The 20,523-nt window shown below is 50.2% G+C and overlaps 1 protein-coding gene across 2 annotated transcripts in view; it reads left to right on the forward strand.

Moving 5' to 3' along the window:
- Ak8 (adenylate kinase 8) overlaps positions 1-20,523 on the forward strand; it is a 118,037-nt gene that overhangs the window by 53,788 nt on the left and 43,726 nt on the right. For both annotated transcript variants that reach the window (XM_052181985.1, XM_052181986.1), the window contains one exon: positions 8,639-8,780. In XM_052181985.1, coding sequence (XP_052037945.1) covers positions 8,639-8,780 — 142 coding nt within the window. The remainder of the gene's footprint in view (positions 1-8,638; positions 8,781-20,523) is intronic.

Consider the following 20,523-nt stretch of genomic DNA (forward strand, 5'->3'; position numbering starts at 1 on the left):
CATGCGTGTGCCCCCCCAAATCATCTCCCCCACACACCGTCAACAGGTTTGTGCCTCTTGGAAGTCCAGTCCCTGTTTGTGCTTACTAGGCTTTCCTTGCAAAGTGCACACTGTCCTACATGATCAAAATGACATGCAGTGTCACCAATGTCACCTTGCCACCACGAGCCAAGACTAGTGCAGTGGGGGAAACTGAGGTAGTTGGAGATTCTCCATTCCTGAGTGCAGGCAGGAGGGAGACACCGGGCAGCTCTGCTGACCCCACTGCTTGGCACCCTTCCCAGATTTCCCGCATACTCTAAGCTTGCTTGCTGTGCCTCAGGTAAGCAGTGGATATCAAAACAAACCCAGACGTTTCTAGGAGGTCCACAGAGACCCCAAGAAGTGCAAAGTGTCTGCCTCCTCTGCTCTGACCACAGTTTCTGGAAGCATCTCCTCTCTGGGGGTGGGGTTGGGGGGGCGATTGGAGGCGCTCAGCTGTGAAATTGCCCTCGACAGGTTTTCCCTAGAAGCCCGGCCTGCTTCTCCAGGCAGGAGACCCCAGTGCACCCTCTGGGCAGCCCCTGGCATGGCTGAGGCTGCAGTCAAGCCACTCTCAGGCCTGCCTTCCCAAAGGCAGGGGTGGCTGGGAGCCCCCTTTCCTCTGGGAGTGTCCCCAACTGATGGAAGAAGCATCGTTGCATTGTTCTGTGTGCCCCCCCCCCCAGCCTGAGCTGCTGAGGCCTCCATAGCAACAAACCCAGCTCTGGGGCCCAAGAGGGCATCTGAGGAGCTCAGCATCCGGGCAGTTCTGGGAGCCAGCAACTCCACACCTGTCTGTATCGCTCTGAGCGCCATTGTGGCAGCAAGGGGCAGTGGGTGACAGAAATCAGAGTGTGGAGGGACCTGGCCAGGCTGCGGCTGAGGGGCATGGGGCCTGAGAACAGAGAGACCTCTGCAGCCATGCGCAGGGACCTAAGGGCTGGTACCGAGGAGGGAGGACTTCATCCTCCTTCTTACCCTTGCCCTGACTTTGACCGTCAACTTCTGACTCCTCCCAGCCTGTTGAACAGGACTGGGAGGTGAAAAGAACCCCCACTCCCACCCGAGCATTTACCTGTCTGTGTCTGCTTGTGCGCGGTTCTCAGTGGGTGAGGGTTGGGCAGGCTAGTCCTCAGAGCCCAGCACCAGTATCAGCTCCCGAGGACAGAGCAGCTGATATCTGTGAACAAGAAAGTGGACAGGTGACAGATGACACAGCCCCCACGCTGTGGACAGAGCCTGACCCCTGATCCCCGACATCCAGATGTTGCCCTCTGCCCTCTGCCCTCTGCTGCCTCTTTCTAAATGAGAAAGAACACAAAGGCGACTGCACACTACAACAGGATGCAAGGCCCAGAGGGTGCGCAGGGCCACTCACTACCCTGCTGTACAGTGACCGGGTCATCGCTATTGTGGTGGTCATAGGAATACAGATGTATTAGATGTGCCTGCACCTCTGGAGGTCAGAGATCAATGCTGAGTGTCATCCTCAGTCAATCTCTACCTGATTTTTTTGAGACAGGGTCTCTCACTGAACCTGAAACTGATAGGGTAGACTGGCTGGCCAGTGAGCTTCAGGGACCCTTCGTGTCTGTGCCTCCATGGTGCTGGGCTTACAGATGTGCACGTCACTCGCACTTTTATGTGGGTGCTGGGGATGTGAACTTAGGTCCTTATGCTTGCACACCCACCAAGCAATCTAGCCACCCCTCATGGGTGCACTCTGGATGTCTTGTTCTTTTCCTGTGACGGCCACCTGTCTTGGATGCCTGGTCTCTATAGTAACCAGGAGCAGCCTTAACTCTAGTGCCCTCGAGGTCTGTTACGTTACCGCGTGGTAAGCTGGCCCACCATGGAGGCTAAGATGGAGGCTAGTTTACTACCATCTTGATGTAGTGTGAGGCTGTAGAATAGGACCCCATGGAGGACTGGCCTCCACTCTGTCCTGACTTGGGCTTAGCTAACATGTGAATTCCTGGATATTACTGGTTGGTCTTCAGAGCTTGCCTCTGGCTCTTCTCCCCCTGGGCCTCTTCCGTGTGTCTGGGGCTAGCATGCCCAGCCCGGATCCCTTAGCTGTATGTGTGCCTTGTGCTTTGGATGGTAATTGTGGGACACGTGGGACTGGCCAGGCATGTAGTCCTCATGTGGACACAGAGCCTGGCTCTGTGTCTCACACATGTCCTGGCTTCAGGTTCCTCCAGTCTTCCTATGCTGTGCTTGGCTTCCCCTAGCACAGTGCGGACACCGGCACAGTGCAGGCTTGACCGGCCGCTGAGTGCTCAGACTGGCTGTACCAGATCCAAGCTCTGCCGCCTGTTATCTCTGCAGCTGCAGGCAAGTGGCTTCCTCCTCCTATGCTTCTGTTCACAGCCTGGGACACTGCTGTCACTGTGCGCATAGGGTCATTATCACGATCATGAAGTGAACTTGGCTTAAAATGAACATACATGTTCAGACCAGAGTGTGGCTCGGGGAAGGAACGGGAGCGCACTTCCTGTTACAGACACCTACTGTGGCCCCCTCCTCTATCCCAGACCACAAGGGTTTCTGCTCCCTCACCATGGCTGTCTGTCTCGCCACAGATCACCAGGGTAACAGCGTCTGAGATGCCTGTGGATGTAAGAGGAATACGCTGCTTCAGAGATGCGTGCTCCTGGTGGAAGGGATTGACCGCTCAGACTCTGGTCTTCCCCTAGTCGGCACATCACACTTTCAACCTGATACACACACACACACACACACACACACACACACACACATGAGCACGCGTGCATGCACACACACATGCATACACATGCATACACACGCATGCACACACACGCATGCACACACATGCATGCACATGCACACACACGCACACACACATGCATGCACATGCACACATGCACACACACACATGCACACACACACACTCACACACACACTGGTCAACGTGGTCTCACTTTCTCTGATCCCCTCAGGACCCATTAAAAATGTAAAGTTGGGGCTGGAGAGATGGCTCAGTGGTTAAGAACACTGACTGCTCTTCCAGAGGTCCTGAGTTCAAGTCCCAGCAACCACATGGTGGCTCACAACCATCTGTAATGAGATTTGAAACTCTCTCCTGGTGTGTCTGAAGACAGTGATGATGTAGTCATATACATTAAATAAATAAATCTTAAAAAGAGAGACGGAGATGGAGCTGGAGAGGGAGGGGGAGGGGGTAAGACTAGCCACCGAGTTGTAGTGCACCGTGTGGCTAACTGATCATGTTCACAAGTCTTATGTTGTACTGTATAAGACAAACTGAGATGTCCCCCAGCTGTGGGTGTGTCAGCACCAGCACCAAGCTGTGTCATCTAAGTGGGCGTCACAGAGCAGGGAGGGATAAAAGGGGAGTGGCCAGGCTTCCAGGAGTGAGAGCCAACGTAGACTCCAGAATGCACAAGAAATGAGGGCTAAGGTGCCGTTCTGGATAGGAAAGCATCGGTCTTCCCTCAAGCCGTTGTCTTCCAGGCAGATTGGTTCATTGTTAGGGAACATAGATGCGAGAATAGAGGCCTCTGGCAGAAGAAATTGTGCCATTTGCTGGAAAACAGGATGCTGGGGATTCTTGTAGTAAATAAGCCAGACCCAGAAAGATAAATTGGACTCCTCCTCTCTCATGTATGGACTCTAGATTCCTTTTTTAAAGTAGAATTGGTCAGATTATTTGGGAAGGGGGGCAGCAGAAGGTAAACATATGGGTGTGGCTAAACTACTGTGCACCGATGAAGAAGGCACAGTACTCGTAATTTTATAAAATAGGTTTGCACTATTTTTTTTCAAAAACAAAAAAAGATTTAGAATCTAATGAAACCTTAGAAGACATTGATCTAAACTTGCACTTGGGGTCCGAGGCCTGGCAAGATGTGCTGGTCTGGGGAATGTAAGTTTGGTTCACTAAAGAGCCAGAGAGACCTAGAGGCTTTTGTCCATGTGCAACTGCAGGGTGCAGCAGGTGGGACAAGCCGGTTCCCTCCTTACCTCCCTTGCAGTTTTGGAAACCCTGTAGCTGTAGGCGCTCATTCAGGTGCAGTACCCACAATTGGCCAGTAGGTGGCAGTGCATAATAAACAAACAGCATCTTACACGGGTGGGCGCTGGGTCCCGGTATTTCAGACTCGCCACAGATCAGTGATGAGTCAGGCTCACATGCCAGTCTTGATTCTGGTGACATTATGGGAAGGATTTGCAGGTCATCAGTGCCAGAGGCATCACCATCAGGAAAGTGGCTCCTGGGTATGGCTGCTTTTCTTTCATTTACTTAAACAAGATTTAGAGATTCTCAAGACCAGGCTTAGCCTAGGAAGGCACCTAGCACTTTCCCTCTCTGGAGCATTCAGGGATATGGGATGGAACTCAAACCAAAAACAGCCCTCTCCTCTCCATGGTCCTTGTTGCTGCTGTTCATCTGACTACCTGGAGGTCTCTTGGTGACTCAGGAGGGACAGAACAGAGACCCAGGGAGCAGAGTATAGAAGGAAGGAGCCCTATTCTACATGGCTTCCTTGAACCCGGACTCTAGCATCTACAGTGTTCCAAGAAAAGCTAAGGGAGGAAAGAAATAACAGGAGCAGCTTGAAGAAAATAAGAGGGGTGTGCGGGTGCAGGGGTGTGTGGGTGCAGGGGTGTGTGTGCAGGGGTGTGTGGGTGCAGGGGTGTGTGGGTGCAGGGGTGTGTGGGTGCAGGGGTGTGTGGGTGCAGGGGTGTGGGTGCAGGGGGGTGTGGGTGCAGGGGGGTGTGGGTACAGGGGTGTGGGTGCAGGGGTGTGTGGAGGAACAGGTACCCGGGTACAGGTGGAGAGAGGGTTGTAAGGGAATGTGGAAGGAATGCGTGACTAGGTAATTGAAATAAGTTTGCCAAAGTTCTTTCTGAGGCCCAGAAGGGTTGAGACTCACAGAATTCTGAGACCTTGGTGGCTTCCCGGTAGGATGGACTGCAGGGGGCACTGTGGTCTGCTAACACCCTGGAAATTGAAGCTTGCTGGAAGCCGGATGTAGGTAGAGAGTTTAACCACAAGCCCCTAACTCAAGACCAGAGGCTGGCCAGAGCTCCTGGGTCTTGGTAGGTGCCCTCCTGGGCCTGAAAGCACCCCAGTAACCCCATGTCAAACTCACACACACCCAGAATCAGCCAAGTGAGATTTTAATGGCCTTGAAAAGAAAAGAAAAAAACCAATCAACAAACCCCAACTAGCTAACACTGAATAGTGTGATGTCGTGGACTAATAGACCACTCACATCTTGCGCTCTGCTAACCTCGGTTGACAGGACATTCTGGGGAACTAGCCCTTGGCAGTGGCTGGCATGAAGGGTAATATGTTAACTGTCAAGCCTGAAAATCAAGCCTGAGGCATCTAACTTAATGGTGAACGACTTTAGATGGAGAAAAATCCGTGGGAGAAGAGGATGGAGGGTGAATGTGCCTGGTATCAAGGGAATTTTAAACTCGCAGCAGAGCAGCTCAGTGCAGTCTGATCCGGAGAGCCCGTGGCTGCTGAAGCGACTGGTTGGAACTTGTGGGTTTGGGCCAGCATGCCAGTAGCCTGCAGGTAACAAGACATTTGTGAAGCAGAGACACACATAGGTACCTACAAACCTTCTGCAGACTCTTGGGCCGTATTTGGGGGTTCAAGGTTCTCCCGTCCACATCCAGGCTCCACCCCTTTACTGGATCTATGGGGGGCGGGGCAGTGGCCGAGAGTCAGTGTCCAGAATGTTCTGCCTCTTGTCCCTTGCCTGCAGTCTTTCTGGCTTTTCCTTTACCTCGGTCCACATGAGAGAGCACAGCCAGTGCCCCAGAGGTGACCCCTCATGCACTAAGACTGAGACTTCCATGGGAAAGGATGGCCTTACCCTTCCTCTCTCTAGCCCCTTGGAAACTCTGGATTTTTCGATGCCCCGTGTTGTACAAGGATTCTAGAACTGGCCAGGATAACCAAAGATGGGCAGGTCTGGGCAAACCCCTATCCCGCCAGCCTCTGGCAGAACTTCCCAAGCTGGTAAAACAAGAAGTCAGGAGTCACCCACCTGTGGAGCTGTTCCTCATGAAGGAGCCACCTGATGGACCGAAGGACAGCCTTCTGGAAGAGTCTGTCCCATGGAGCAGGCTCACAGTGCCCAGTGCAACCTCCTGCAGACAGAAGTGTCCTCTTTTAGAGAAATAACACAGTGGACTAGGGGTATGGCTTCTTCCATGTGTAGTGTTTGCCTAATATACATGAAGCATACATGAGGCCGTGGATCCGATCCCTGGCACCACGTAAACCAGGTATGATGACATACTCTGGTAATCTTGGCACTTAGAGGGTGGAGGCAGCAAGATGAGCGCTCATAGATGTTTCTTAGTTACATAGTGAGATCCTGACTCTGAAAGGAATGGAGAGAGGAGAGGAATTCTTTGGGGACAGTCTCCAGTATTTTGAGACCATGCAAATAGAACAAGCAGCGAAGAAAAAAGCCTGTCCCTAAGTAGAAGGCCAAGACCCACACTTGTGGTGACATCCAGGCATCCTCATGAATGTGCACACACTGAACTCCCCCTGATTTTGGATATGCTATGATCAGTTCCTGCCTTGGCTCCCCTGGTATAATGGTCTGCAACCTAGAATAGTGAACTAAAAACAAAAACCAAGCTAAACCGAACCAACCAACCCAACCAACCCAACCAACCCAACCAACCAACCAACCAACCAACCCAACCAACCAACCCAACCAACCCAACCAACCCAGCCAACCAACCAACCAACCAACCAACCCAGCCAACCAACCCAACCAACTAAACAAACAAAAAAGCCAAACCTTTATCCTTTAAGTGATTCCTGTCAAGCCTTGAGGGATCAATGCAGGGCAAGCTGCTCTGAAAGGACAGGCATTCGGGGGCTTTTGTTTGTTTGAGACAGGGTCTCCCAACATAGGATGGCCTTGAACCCACAGAGATCCACCTGCCTCTGCCCCGCAAGTGCAGCAAATAAAGGTGTGTGCTACAGTACTGGCTGGAAAGCCCCTAATCAAAGGAGATGCTCATCCCTTGGAGTGCAGTTTGTGGGTATTTTTTTGAGACAGGACAGCACCCAGCAAATAGTCGCGTGCAGCAAAGTGCCTCTTATTCACTGTCAGCCTGTGGGGCCTCTCAAGCCTTCAGAATATGCTCTAGGGCCACTTGCTGAACCCACAGTTGTTAGGTGAGAGGGGATCCTTGCAGAAGCTTCTGGAGAAAGAGCCAAGCATCCCCCCGCTTGGGGCCCACATCCACGGCAAACAGCAGTAATATTTACCGAGTATTTCTGGGGAAATGAGTGCAAAGCGCAGGCGATGCCGTGCAAATTGCCAGGACGCAGAACATTAGCAACACGGAACATTTAATGAGTCTAGGAAGACAGGTATGAGTTTCAGGAAAATGTCACTTGCAGCAATGTAAACAGGCTTCTCATATTTCCCTGTGCTGGGGACTTGTTTCCGTCTCCAGGTTTAAGTAGAGCGGTGATTCTGGAGAGAGATCAGGTTCACACAGAGAAGGGAAGGCTCTTCGTGAGCCGGAGGGGTTGCTGGTAAATTCTAATCCACTGAGACCAATGGGACAGAACCTCGATGCTATTGGATGGAAATTAAAACACCAGGCCGGGAGTGCTCCACAAGAAGCATTTGCTGTGGCCCCAATCCTGTGTCCCCCTCTCCAAATTTATATGCCGACTAAGATGGTGGTAGGAGGCGATGACTCCTCAAGGGCAGATTACATCGTGGGGATCGGTAGCTAAAAATACATGTCATGCCACAGAAGTTTGACAGGCTGAATTCAACCCCCAGAACCACACAAAGGGATAAGGAGAGACACAGCTCCATGTAATTCTGCTCTGACCTCACTTGTGTCCCTTGATAAAGAGACTCAGGGCTGAAAAGATGTCAGCTGCTGAGGACACTGGCTGCTCGTGTCCAGGATCCAGGTTCGGTTCCCAGCACCCACACCTCGCTCACAGCCATCTGTAACTCTCTGGACACCCTCTTCTGGCCTCTGAGGGAACCAGGCATGCATGTGGCGCACCAAAGACAATGCAGACAAAACACCCATACACACAAAATTAATTATAGCTAAATAATAAATAAGAGATCCCTAGTAACACTCCACCCAGGAGACCATACCCACCACACTTGGGCCTTTCTGTCTTTCCTTCTGAACATCTGTTTGTCTTGATCCTCAGACATAAGCCTATGCCAAAATACTTCTACCAACATCCCACAGAATGTCCATTATTCAAGACCCAGCAGGGAGCCTATCAGCTGGAAAGTGCCCTCCTCAGAGGCAGTTGGCGGTCGGTTGGCCCTAGCTTTGCCTCTTAGCCTCCAGATCTAAGAACCAAATTCTCCTCCCCACTGTGTTTCTCAGTTCATGGGCTCTTGCTTTAGCCGCCATAACAGACCAAGATGGAGGATGGTGTCATGTTAGGATCTGAAAGGTGAAACCTTGTTGCTGGACCACAGAGGTTCCAGGTGGTTCCAAGGGGCCTCTGCCTAAAGCTCCCCTTGCAGTAGCCCGGTGTGTGGCCCAGGAAGGTCAGAAAGCTACAGAATGCTCTCTTATCTGTCTCCCTCTGCAGTTCCAGACAGTATCATCACCAAGGCTCTGGCTGAGCGTCTGGAGCAACAAGATTGCATCCAGAAAGGGTGGGTGCTGCACGGCTTCCCAAGAGACCTGGACCAGGCCCGGATGCTGACCTCCATGGGCTACAATCCCAACAGGTGAGCTGTCGCCGCCGCAGAGCCCCAGCCCCTGGCTCAGGAGATGGGCGCCATTGTTTCTGATTCACTGTAGCGGCCGAGTCATCCCATCTCCATCTTGCACTTCCAACCCCTTTGCCCTGTGAATGCTGACGGGCTAAGGTTCAAATCCTGCTTGGCTCTCCTCCTCGCTTCCAGGTTGTAGGTTGGAATTTTATTTAATGTGTGCTCTCGCCCCATCCATGTGCATGATCTAGCCTTTGGGAGTTCATCTGCTGTGGTTAAAGACTCAGTAAAATCTAACAAAAATTGGCTTAAAACTTAAAAGGAAAGGCTTATAGTTAACACCTATACATAGGCAATTTCAGTTTGCTACTGGTAAATTATTTCTCCACCGGTGGAATGAGCCAGTCCAAACCAGATTAGATTAGATTAATTCAGGTTTCTTGGGAAGTTTCTCACTGGCACCAAGGACTGAAACCAGGGAAGTTACTGTGAAAAGAGGGTGGGGGAAGGAGAGAGAGAGAGAGAGAGAGAGAGAGAGAGAGAGAGAGAGAGAGAGAGAGAGAGAAGAGCAAAAGTTCTGGATTCTATAGTGAAGAGTAGACCTGCCCCTGGGCTGGAGAGTTCAGAGTTGGGGGTGGGGTGTGCCAGGCAGAGACTGAGGGATGCTGGGAGAACCTGAAGGCCAGGTCTGCTTTGATATGTAAAATATGCGTCTCAGTCTCTTTTCCCAGGGTCCAAAACCAAACAGCTACAAACATACTACATATGTGATTCAACTTGCCAGTCCTATAGATTCTCATTGCATCTCTTTTTAGACTAAGGAAGCAACAACTAGTCTCCAGAATATTTTGGATTGGTATGGATTTGTATCCGATGATAAAAATGTAAGGTTATAAAGGTCTACTCAGAGGAGCAAAAGCTGATTTAGAGATAACTGCGTACGTCTTTGCTAACTGTCCCACACCAGACGAATGAAAAAGAAATAAATATAAAGGAAAGATGCCACTGTTCCTAGGTATGGTGGAGGGAAACGTTTATTATAGATGAAAGGGAGAGCGTAGCCAAAGGCAGAGACATCTGGGGGAGTCCGGAGTGGTCCTGACCCTGAGCCAGGCAGTGTGAAGAAGGGTGTGGGGAGGAGAAGGGGAAGGGAGAGTGGACAGAGGGGAACCAAGTCCAGCAGCCAGGAGGCCCAAGAGAGAGTAGACCAAAAGCCCAGGTAGCAAAAGCTGTTGGGTGATATATGGAAGGTCAGCCCAAACTCTGGGGTTGGGTGCGGCAGCCATATCCTGTAACAGGTAGGGACCTGGCGGCCAGGTCCGCCTCTATATGTTAAATAGGCTCCTCAGCCATTTGTCCTGGGTTTGAGATTTAACAATGCTTGGTGGTCTTAGGTCTATATCTGCCATTTCTGCGATTTCTGATTCCCATGTCTATTTCCCAACACTAAACGCTACCGCGCCATTGAGTCACACATGCGTGTGTGCATGTGCGTGTACATGTGTGTGTTGCTGGTTCTCTTTCCACCTTTATGGGTTCCGGGGAGCACACTCAGGTTTCCAGGGTTACTCCGTCTGACGGGCACCAGCAGCCTTAGTTTGGTGACATATTTCAACCCCATGCAGTGCAAGCCCCCCACCCCCTCAATGCTCTGCATTGTACCAGGAGACATGGATGTGTACTACACACATCCGTATCTGGGGATGCCGTGGGAAGTGCCCTGGCTGATCAACTGCTCTGTAGGACCCTAGCCTGCTGGAGACAGGGCTGTCACTCTCCTGGGGCACACACTCTGAATTCTGAGCCCATTTCCAGATGAGATGTTTGTTGTCTGTTCCTGTTGCTGTAGAGATATCAGGGTGAGTTGTTTTTGTCTTGTCTTAAGAGAACAGAGAAGACATTGTTTCTTGCTTTTTAATTTCTTTTCTACCTCCCTTCCAGAACTTTCCATGTAAGGGTTTGCACCTGTGGTGCCTATCACCTATCATTGTCCCTATCCCTATCCCTATCCCTATCCCTATCCCTATCACTATCACTATCACTATCACTATCACTATCACTATCACTATCTCGAGGTTTCCAGGTGGAGGTGATGGGCCTTTGCCTCTCTTCCTTTCCAGTCTTAGTGCTGTCCCCTGTGGGGCAAGTGGAACCGTAACAGCAGACAGAAGAACTGGTATGGTGGAGCAGATTTTAAAAACCTTGGGCTGGGCAGTGGTGGCGCACACCTGTAATCCCAGCACTCTGGGAGGCAGAGGCAGGCGGATTTCTGAGTTGGAGGCCAGCCTGGTCTATAGAGTGAGTTCCAGGACAGCCAGGGCTACACAGAGAAACCCTGTCTCAAAAAAAAAAAAAATCCAAAAAACAAACAAACAAAAACAAAAAACAACAACAACAAAAAAAAACCCTTGGGCCTGACAATTCTAGAAGGAAATTAATTCTACAGCCCATCAGGGAGCGCCAGGGGAGAGGCACCATCCCAGACCTGTATAGATTCTGACCTACAGAGGCAACCTCAGTGTTTCCAAGCAATCAAGGGAACTGACACACCTCTGGGCACACGTGTGAAATCAGTGATGCTGGTTCTCTCCATCAGCTATGTAGATCCCAGGGATCTGACTGGGACCATTAGACCGGCACCTTTATCTGAGCCATCTCACTATCCCTTTAACCTGTCACAATGTCATGTCATTAAGTATACAGTCTAGGCAGGACGTGTTCAAGTCTGTACCCTTGTCTTGTTCTTACTGATGTTCGTACTTGTCTACGGTGAACCCCTTAAGGACCAAGTGATTGTCAACTGCTCCTTCATATGGCATTTCTTTCCCTGTTGGTTTGCTTTTAGGGTTGGGGTCAGTTCCCCCTCCATCCCTAAGCTGCCTGTTATTTAGGTCAGGGTCATGACCCCAGGTTGGCCTCGCACTCACTGTCTCCCGGGGTTGCTGCACACACTGCAGAGCAGGCAGCATGGCCTTTCTGCTGGCTTTAATTGTTGCGAGTGGTTATGCCTGTGTGCTCTGGTACTGTTTGTTATTGTGTGAGGCACTTCTCTGGTTGGTGGCTGCGGCCAACAAACCTGGCCCTTAAGAGAAGTAGGGTTTCCTTTTTCGCTTTGCTTTGGACGGTCAAGACAGTCAGGTTTGGATGTCCGCTGAGCACCATGGCCCTGGGTGGGACATGGTGGGGGTGGGAACGTGTCGGGAGTATCTTTACTGCCTGTGGCCTGGGGACCAAGTACAATCGTCAGAGGCACAACCCAAGTGACCTTTTTCTGACTAGGCCCCACCACCTAGAGTTTGTAGAACATCCCAAAACAGTGCCACCAGTTGGGGGGATTGAGTGAACAACACGGGATCCTGGAAAGACAACTCCAGTTCAAACCACAACAGAACACACTGGCAGGCATATGGAAATAAGGAGTCCATGCCCAGGCTCTGCCCATGTGATGTAGGGCCTCGTGGGTCCTGGGCTGCCCTTGGCCTCCCTGTAGAGCTGAGGGCGAGCTTGAATTCCTGATTCTTCTGTCTCTACACTCTGAAGTGCTGGGAAAGCCCCGGTCTGTGTGGTGCTGGGGATTGAACCTGGGCTTTATACATGCTGGGCAAGCATTCTAGCAGCTGAATGCCAGCCCCAGCCGGCCGGCCTTCATAGCTGTGTGGACCCAGCATGCTATGTTCTGGACAAAGTGCTGCAGACAGCTAGCCTGGGCAGTGACTTAACGGGAGGCCTTAGCTCTTTGCTTGTTGGTTCATTCTTTCCTTTTGTTTCCCCGGAGTTAATTATTATACCCAGAGCTTTCAGGCAGAAGCCCCAGCAGGTGAGGCTCAACCCCTGCCCTCTGCTCCCTTCACTGTGATAAACTCAGGACCAGACAGGTCTTAGGGAGGAGAGTGCTTTGCTTACACGTCCTGATCATGGTTGATCATCCATGATTGAGGGGAGTAAAGGCAGGATGGTGGAGGGGGGTGGCTTACTGGCTTACTAGGCCTGCTTTTTTGTAGAACCCAGGACGACCTGCTCAGGGGATGCGCCACCCACAGCAGGCTGAGCCCACCCACATCACTCAAGCAGCAAGAAAACATCACATAGACACAGCTACTGACAAATCTGAGGGGGACGTTTCCTCAGTTGAGGTTCTCTTCTCCCAAGTGACTGTAGCTTGGGTCACGTTGACAAACAGTAACCAGTCCAGCTTTCCTCCCAGTTATCCAGTAAGACACCAGGATAATGGTGGGAAAACAGTAGAGCGGGGAGGCCCAGCCACCTCGAGTTCACCTCAGGATGGTGACAGGAGCTTTTGGGTTTAATAGAGGAGGAACAGGAGCACCCGAGTTAGGCAGCCTTGCGGAGGTGTGCTTCTGCCTATCACCGTGTCAGCTCAGATCCCACAGTGTGCTCAGACAGACGTAACCTGGCTCCTGGGAACGGTCCGCCCCTGCGCAGCCGCTTGCGGGCAGTTGTTCTCTTTGTGGGTCCTGGTCAGCCCCATGGAAGCTTTGCTGTTCCTGGGGTCCAGAGGTAACTGGAGTTTCGGGGCAGTGGCTGGAGACCTGTAGATGCCTGTGGGACCTGGGACAGAACACTGTAAAACGCTGACAGCAAACCGCTTTAGTTACTAGTGTCTCGGCCTCTTGTGCCTTGAAGGAGATGAGACAGGGCGGTGGATTGACACTCCTGTGCCTAACGCTTACACTGAGCCAAGCCGCAGAGGGGCCCTAGGAAGGAAACACACAGAGCCAGGGCGAGAGGCAGTTCTCACCCATGTCCCCATCGCTTCTGGGCAGCTGTACAGCGCCTACTTCACAGTGACCTCAGTTTCCCCGCTGGCCACTTTTCTTTGTACTTGTTTGTTGTTTACTTAGGTCAAGCCCCCAGGGAAGCCTCCCGGCAGAGGGCCCTGCCCCTCCTGGTTTCTCTGGGTGACTCTCGGCGTGTTCCTGTGTGGACTGACTTCACTCTAGGTCTTGTGGGTGCCTGGAGCCTTCTCTTGCTAGCCTAGGAAGTCTCTGTTTTTCTTTTGAGGTGGAGTTGTCTCCTGAACACACCTCCCTCCTTCCCTCCCTCCTCCATTCATGGACAGCAGCCCCTACCATCCCTCTACTCCTAACACCTGATACCCCTCCTCTTCCAAAAATGGACACTGGCCCTTACCCTGTCCTGCACCTTGAGTGTCAGGAGTCAGAGACCGATGCATCCTGGGACACTTGTGTTCCAGTTTGGTTCAGATCTGCTTTCTAGATCTATGACAGCTTCCAGCTCCCGATCTTACCACAAAGCCCTTCTCTGTGGAGTCTGATCCAGCCATGGCACCGGCTGTTAGCACAGCTCGGCTGCCTCCCTGCTTATTAACTCTGACCCATCTTTGGTTTCAAGGGAGTCAATATGGAGTCATTTTCAGTAGGGCATGTAAACACCCAGCCTTGCATCCTTAAGCATGTCTCTGTGAGTCCATCCCGTCAACATCAGCTGGCAGAGTCCTCTGCGCGCACACACCCTTCACATCCAGCAGCATCCTGAACCATCTCCGCCTGAGACGCCATGTGGGGCCAAGGCCCTGAGGATGGTAGGATACCATTCCTTCCTCCCCTCCCTCCTGTCCCTCCCATCTTCCACCTTCCTTGTCCCTCCTCCTCCTCCTCTTCCTCCTCCCTCCTCATCCTCCTCCTCCCTCCTCATCCTCCTCCTCATCCTCCTCCTCCCTCCTCATCATCCTCCTCCTTCTCCTCTCTCCCTCTCCCCCCTCCCTTTCGCTCCTTTCTCCCTCAGCAGCCTTCCCCTCAGTCCAGAGGTGCTAGGAATGGCCGGCCGGTCACATGGCTCCCCCCTCCTGCCTCGGTCCCTTTCTTCTCTCTATTCCTTTTCTCTCCCCCCCCGCCCCCCCCCCCGTTTGCTCTCATCATGGCTACTACCTCAGTTCTAGACGCTTCTGGTTTCCCCGTGGGGCTTTTCTCTTAACTGTTGGCTTTCTTCTCATCTTTTTGAAAATCTCCCCATCTTTGACTTCTTCCTTCCGTGGAGCCTGTCCTCTGTAAATCGCTCTGAGCATATCGATAAGATTTTATCTAAAATGCCCTGACATTTTGAGGAGCGATTTTTCGTCGAAAGTGTATTTGTTGTCTTTTTTTTTTCTTTTATCACTTTCCTTCCCTCTCTGAGAAGCTCCTACATCCAAGATAGCTCTATTTCGTAAATCATCTGTCTTTGGAGAGGCCCATGCGTGTCTCACAGCAGTGGCAGCTGTGCGTTAGGTCTGACAGACTCAGTCATAAATCACTACAAGTTTGGCTACTCCAACTCAGTTGGGCCACCTTCTTCTTCTGAGGCTGGGAGGAGAGCAGCCTCCCTCTTTGGCTCATAACTCCTGACCTTCATCCAGGCCAGCACCTGACCCTGACACCCACAGACCCTCAAGTAGATCCAAGGAGCCCTGTGCTTAGATGGGGCTCACCCCAGGAGCCAAGGATGATGATGGACATACCGAGGTCCCTAATGTGCTTCATCGCATATCCCTTAGTCCTCTATGGACTCTGGGGATTGGGTCACGTGACCGGGGTCACATGACTGAATGTGCATGTAGCTTATGAAAAGTGGGGCCACAATAAAAGGCTTTTGAACACACAACAGAACATGAATTTATAATCACACACATTATGAACCCAGGGTGCCTCTGATAGCGCCTGCCCATGCTGCAAGGTGTGAACTCATGAGACTTTGGTCCTGAGCACACACGTACACTTTGCTTTGTGTATGCCATTATGCCACATGACACCAAAGAACACTGCCTAAACCCTCTGCGGTGCGGCTCTGAGGCGCCAACAGCTTTCTGTTCTGTGGAAGCTTAATTACAGGAAACAAAGGAGTTAGATGCGTCCCCACCATCATTCTTCAGCATGTGAGTAGCAGATGATTGCATTTGTGTTAAAACATTTGGATTTAAAACTTGCCATTTGTTTTGCTGACTGGGGTTCATTTTAAATTGTTAAACCAGGGTTGGTGGGGTCGCTCCGTGGGCACAGTGCATGCCGACCAAGCACCAGTTGCTAGGTTGGATCCCCAGAGTGGTATAAAAACTGGGTGTGGTGGAACACACGTGTGACTTCAGGACTGGGAAGCCGAGGCAGGAGGATCAGAAGTTCAAGGTCATCCTCAGCTTGGGCTCCATAAGAACCTGTCTTTAGGAAGAAAATATCATTCAATGGGGCTGGAGAGAAGGCTCTAGAACTCTGCTGCTCTCACAAAGTCCATGGCTCAGTTCCCAGCATCGAGTGGCTCACAACCATGTGTAACTAATCACACAGAGCAGGGCAGTGGTGGTGTGCTGCTTTAATCTAAGCACTCAGGAGGCAGAGGCAGACAGATGTCTGAGTTCGAGATCAGCCAGATCTACAACTCGAGTTCCAGGACAGCCAGGGCTACATTGAGAAACCCAGTCCAGAAAAACAAACAAACAAACAAAGTTACTCAAAATATCTTGGCTTGAGATCAGGAAATGTGAATCTCAAGAGGTCAGTTTCACACAGCCCAGTGACTGTCATCAGGCAAAAGAAACAAAAAAACAAAAAACAAAAAAAAAAAAAATGGGGAATGCTGCTGAGGCTGTAGGGAAGAGGAGCCTCACTCGCCATCGGTGGTGTGAACTGGCAGTGTGGAGGTCTACAGAAAGCGGAACATGGAGTTACTATCGTTCCTGAGACACCCGCTCATCCTCGTTCATTGCAGCTCTAGTGAAGATAGCTGGGGTTGGAGCTAGCCTAGATGTCTATCTACTGATGGACGCGTAATCAGAGCTTAGTACTGGATCAGGCAGTCCTCCTGAGTATCAGAACTTATAGAATAAATCTCTTTGTATCTATAGAAAGGGGATTTATTAGAATGACTGTGGTCCAGTGAACCCAGCAAGGTCTGGCTTGTGAATGAAAAGTCCAAGAATCCAGTAGTTGCCCAGTCCATGAGGCTGGGTATCTCAGCGTGTCTTTAGTATTCCCAGAACCCTGAAGAAGTAGGACTCGCTGGCAGGAAGAGGGCTCGACGCACAGGCAAAGAACAAAAGAGGTAGCTTTTCCCAGCTCGGAAATAACTGGATTAAAGGTGTGTCTTCCTACCACATAGATCCAGGTTAGGAGTAGATCTTCCCACTTCAAATTAATAAAAAAACACTCACAGGTGTGCTCTCCATTTTGGGATTTTAGTTAATTCCAGATGTAGTCAAGTTGACAACCAAGAACAGCTATCACAAGTATTATACATAGTGGAATTTTATTCGACTTTAAAGAAAAGTGAAATTATAACATTTACGGAAAAGGGGGTGGAAGTAGAAATACAGTTTTTAAATATTTTATTTTTAATTATGTGTTTGTATGGGTTCATGTATATGAGTGCAGAGCCCACAGAGAACAAATTCCCTAGTCACTAGGGCTGCAGGTTGTAAGCTGCCAGATGTGGGTGCTGGGAACTGAACTTGGGTTCATTATTAGAGTGTTAACTCCTGAATCTCTCTCCATTCTCCAGAAAATATATGATTAGATGAGGTAATTCAGGCTCAGAAAGGCAAAGCATACCAGGTATTCCTCACCTCTGCTCACCCATCTATATGGGAGTGACAGAGGTAGCCGGCAGGGAACCAGAGAGAGCTAAGGTGAAAGGGAGTGTGGGTAACAACACCTGCTGGGGTCAGAGAGCTCATGTGGGAACCAGAGGCAGGAGACCTGGGGGGGGGGGAACAGAGGGTCAGCCAAAACCTAGTAAGTATTAAAAATGCCACAGGGAACCCTGCTACTTTGCCTTCTGAGATTCAAAAAAAGAATTTCCAACAACCCCCCAAATGGCCCTAAATACATTTCCACCATTTTGTTGATGTGAGGCAGCGTCCTCAGGCTATTATAAAATCAAAATATCCCTCCATTCTGGGTCCTGTAGAATAAAATATTCTGCCAAGATTCAATTCTCATTTCTATGCAAATTTGTTTCCCTCTTTAATTAAAGTTAAATATGTCTTTACCAAAGAATTGTTTTTATATCAATTCCCTTATGGTTCATTATTGATAAGTGTTTGCTTTGCATGTCTACTTTACTCTGTATGTATGTACACAGGGTCGCAGGGTCGTGTGGACATTTCTCAGGAAAAGGGGTCCTGAGTGACAAAAGCTTTAAAAGTCTTGGTGTGAGTCTCCAGGAGGCCAGCAGTGCTGAGCCAAGCTTGGTTGAAAGCCCCGGGGATGAAGCAAGAGGCTGTCGGGTCGGGCAGCTCGTGCAGTCCCCAGGGGCAGAGTCTGGGGCAGGCGTGTGACTCTGGAATATTCCTTTAAGGGAGGGTTCACAGATGTCACCAACAGCTCAGGGAGGGACCTAGTGTTGGTTGTATAAAGCAGGTGACTTTTACGTCTGGGCACAGGCCACTCCTCTGGTCCAGAAGGACTGGCAAGGAGGGGGGGCCCTGGGCTCCGGTGCGCACAAGAATATCCGAGAAGCAATTTGATTTCAGGCAGGCTTGCAAATGGTTACATTTCCATTCAGCATGGATTTTTTTTTTAAATCACTTTCTAAGGATTTTGTAAACAATTCTAATCTACTTTATTTGATCCTAGGACATAAGACAGGCAGAAAGTGTCCTAAGATGCTTGCCCACAGTACCATGTGCTCCTGTGCCCTGCTACACCTTTCTCTATGCGTCTCTTGCACTGTGCTCTCCCTCCTCCCTTCTCCCTCCTCCCTCCTCCCTCCTCCCACAGCCTCTTCCCTCGACAGCCTCTCAGCTTTGAGAGGCTGAACATTCTGGTGATTAACTCCGAAAGGGATTTCAACCATGACCCATTCCCTCCCCCCACCCTAGATTCATCCAGGAAAGAGAGAAATGTCCTCAAATAAGTCCGGCTGGCATGAGGACAAACACAAGAACTGTAACTCTGGTCTGGGTGTGATGCCAGTCATAAAACACTCTGGTCTGGTGCTGCTGGCTTGACACTAGGAGGAAATCCTGGCAGAATTATAGCCATGAAGCCAGTCTAGGGATACAATACAGAAACCTATAATTCAGATACAAAAACAATCTCCGAAGGCCCACCAGCCATCCACCCTCCTCTTTTTTTTTTCCAGGAGGATTCAATGAAATTAGAATAAAATAAATTTACATATATATCAATTTTATTATTAAAATATATTCACAGTAGTAAATAGAGTTATTGGAGAAGGACAAGCTTGTCTGCACGCCAGACTCAAAAATAGACCTCTTTGGCTTATCAGAAAACAAAGTTATTGTCTCCTCACCAAATATAAATCTCTTCTTGGAGCCAATAAGTGCAGTGTGTTCAAATGTAATGCTTTGTCAGGCTCCCACCTCATAAACCCGCAGCCCATAATAGTAAATTACATTCCACCGAGCAGTATCAATCTCTCTGTTCTACCACCGCACGGTGAGGGAAGCCCAGCGATTGATGTGTTGAGAGGAAGGAGAAAAAGTTATTTGAGAACAAATAAAATGGGCTATAAAGTTTGTTAAAACGTAATAATAATAGGGGAGAGACAAAGAGAGGCGCTTCCAAGGCTGCGCACAGAAGCCTGCCCTCGGCTGGCTGTGAAATAATTCATTTCCTGCTGCAAGACTGCAGCCATGCGCTCTCTTCAAGATCATGTTCACTATGTAGGGGGTGGGTAAAGCTCTGAAGGAGACCCAGAAGTTGTGGCATCTCAGACAGGTGGGTATCTGAACCCCTACTTTTTCTTGAGACCTTAACCCAGCCCACTCCCATGGTCTCTGTCACAATTGTGGATCCTGGAAAGGGAGGTGAAGGAAAGGACCTTGAAGGAGCTGCCATTTAGCAGACTGCTAGCGAGGGCGCTGTTTATTACAGCTGTCTTCTCCAGTGTTTCTCTCTAGTCTATTGGATTAGTTTTAGAACCATCAAGAACACTCTAGAATGTTCCCCATCTGTGCCTTAGACTGTGCCAAACTGGAAACTGCCATCTAGGTTCCTTTCAGGAGTGGCGGAGCCTGAATTCATACTTTTTATATTTTCTAAGTCATGTGTGTCTTGCATCCAAAGGTTGGTTTGTCCCTGCCAAGGCCAAGGGCTCTCTCCTCATTGCTGCCATCATTCTGTTGGTGCTGGATGTTGATGTTTTCTCCTAGACCCACACTTCACAGGGCTCCAAAGACCTAGAGACCAGCCTCTATGGAGAGACAGGCCAGCAAACCAACCCTAAGTGCATGGGGCTGAGGCTACCCCTCAAAGGCAGATGTCTGAGAGCCAGCCCTTCCTTTCTTTACACTGTCCCTCATCCTGGTGACCCATGTCTTAATCCCAGCACTGAGAGGCAGAGCAGGCAGGTCACTGTGAGTTCAAGGCCAGCCTGGTCTGCACGGTAAGACCCCGTCTCAGTAAAATTTAAAAATGTATTTTATATGTATGGGCTTTTGCCTGCATATATATATCTGTGTGCTACATGTGTGCCTGGTGCCTGCAGAGGCCAGATGAGAGAGAACATTGCATCTTCTGGAACTGGAGTTACACACAGTTGGAGCTGCCATGTACGTGCTGGGAACTGAACCCAGGTCCTCTGGGAGAGCAGCCTGTGTTGTTTTTTTTTTTTTTTTTAAGATTTATTTATTGTTATATGTGAGTACACTGTAGCTGTCTTCAGACACACCAGAAGAGGGCATCAGATCTCATTACAGATGGTTGTGAACCACCATGTGGTTGCTGGGATTTGAACTCAGGACCTTCGGTAGAACAGTCAGTGCTCTTAACCACTGAGCCATCTC

The sequence above is a fragment of the Apodemus sylvaticus genome, chromosome 5 (genome assembly GCF_947179515.1).
Source record: "Apodemus sylvaticus chromosome 5, mApoSyl1.1, whole genome shotgun sequence".
Taxonomy (NCBI): domain Eukaryota; kingdom Metazoa; phylum Chordata; class Mammalia; order Rodentia; family Muridae; genus Apodemus; species Apodemus sylvaticus.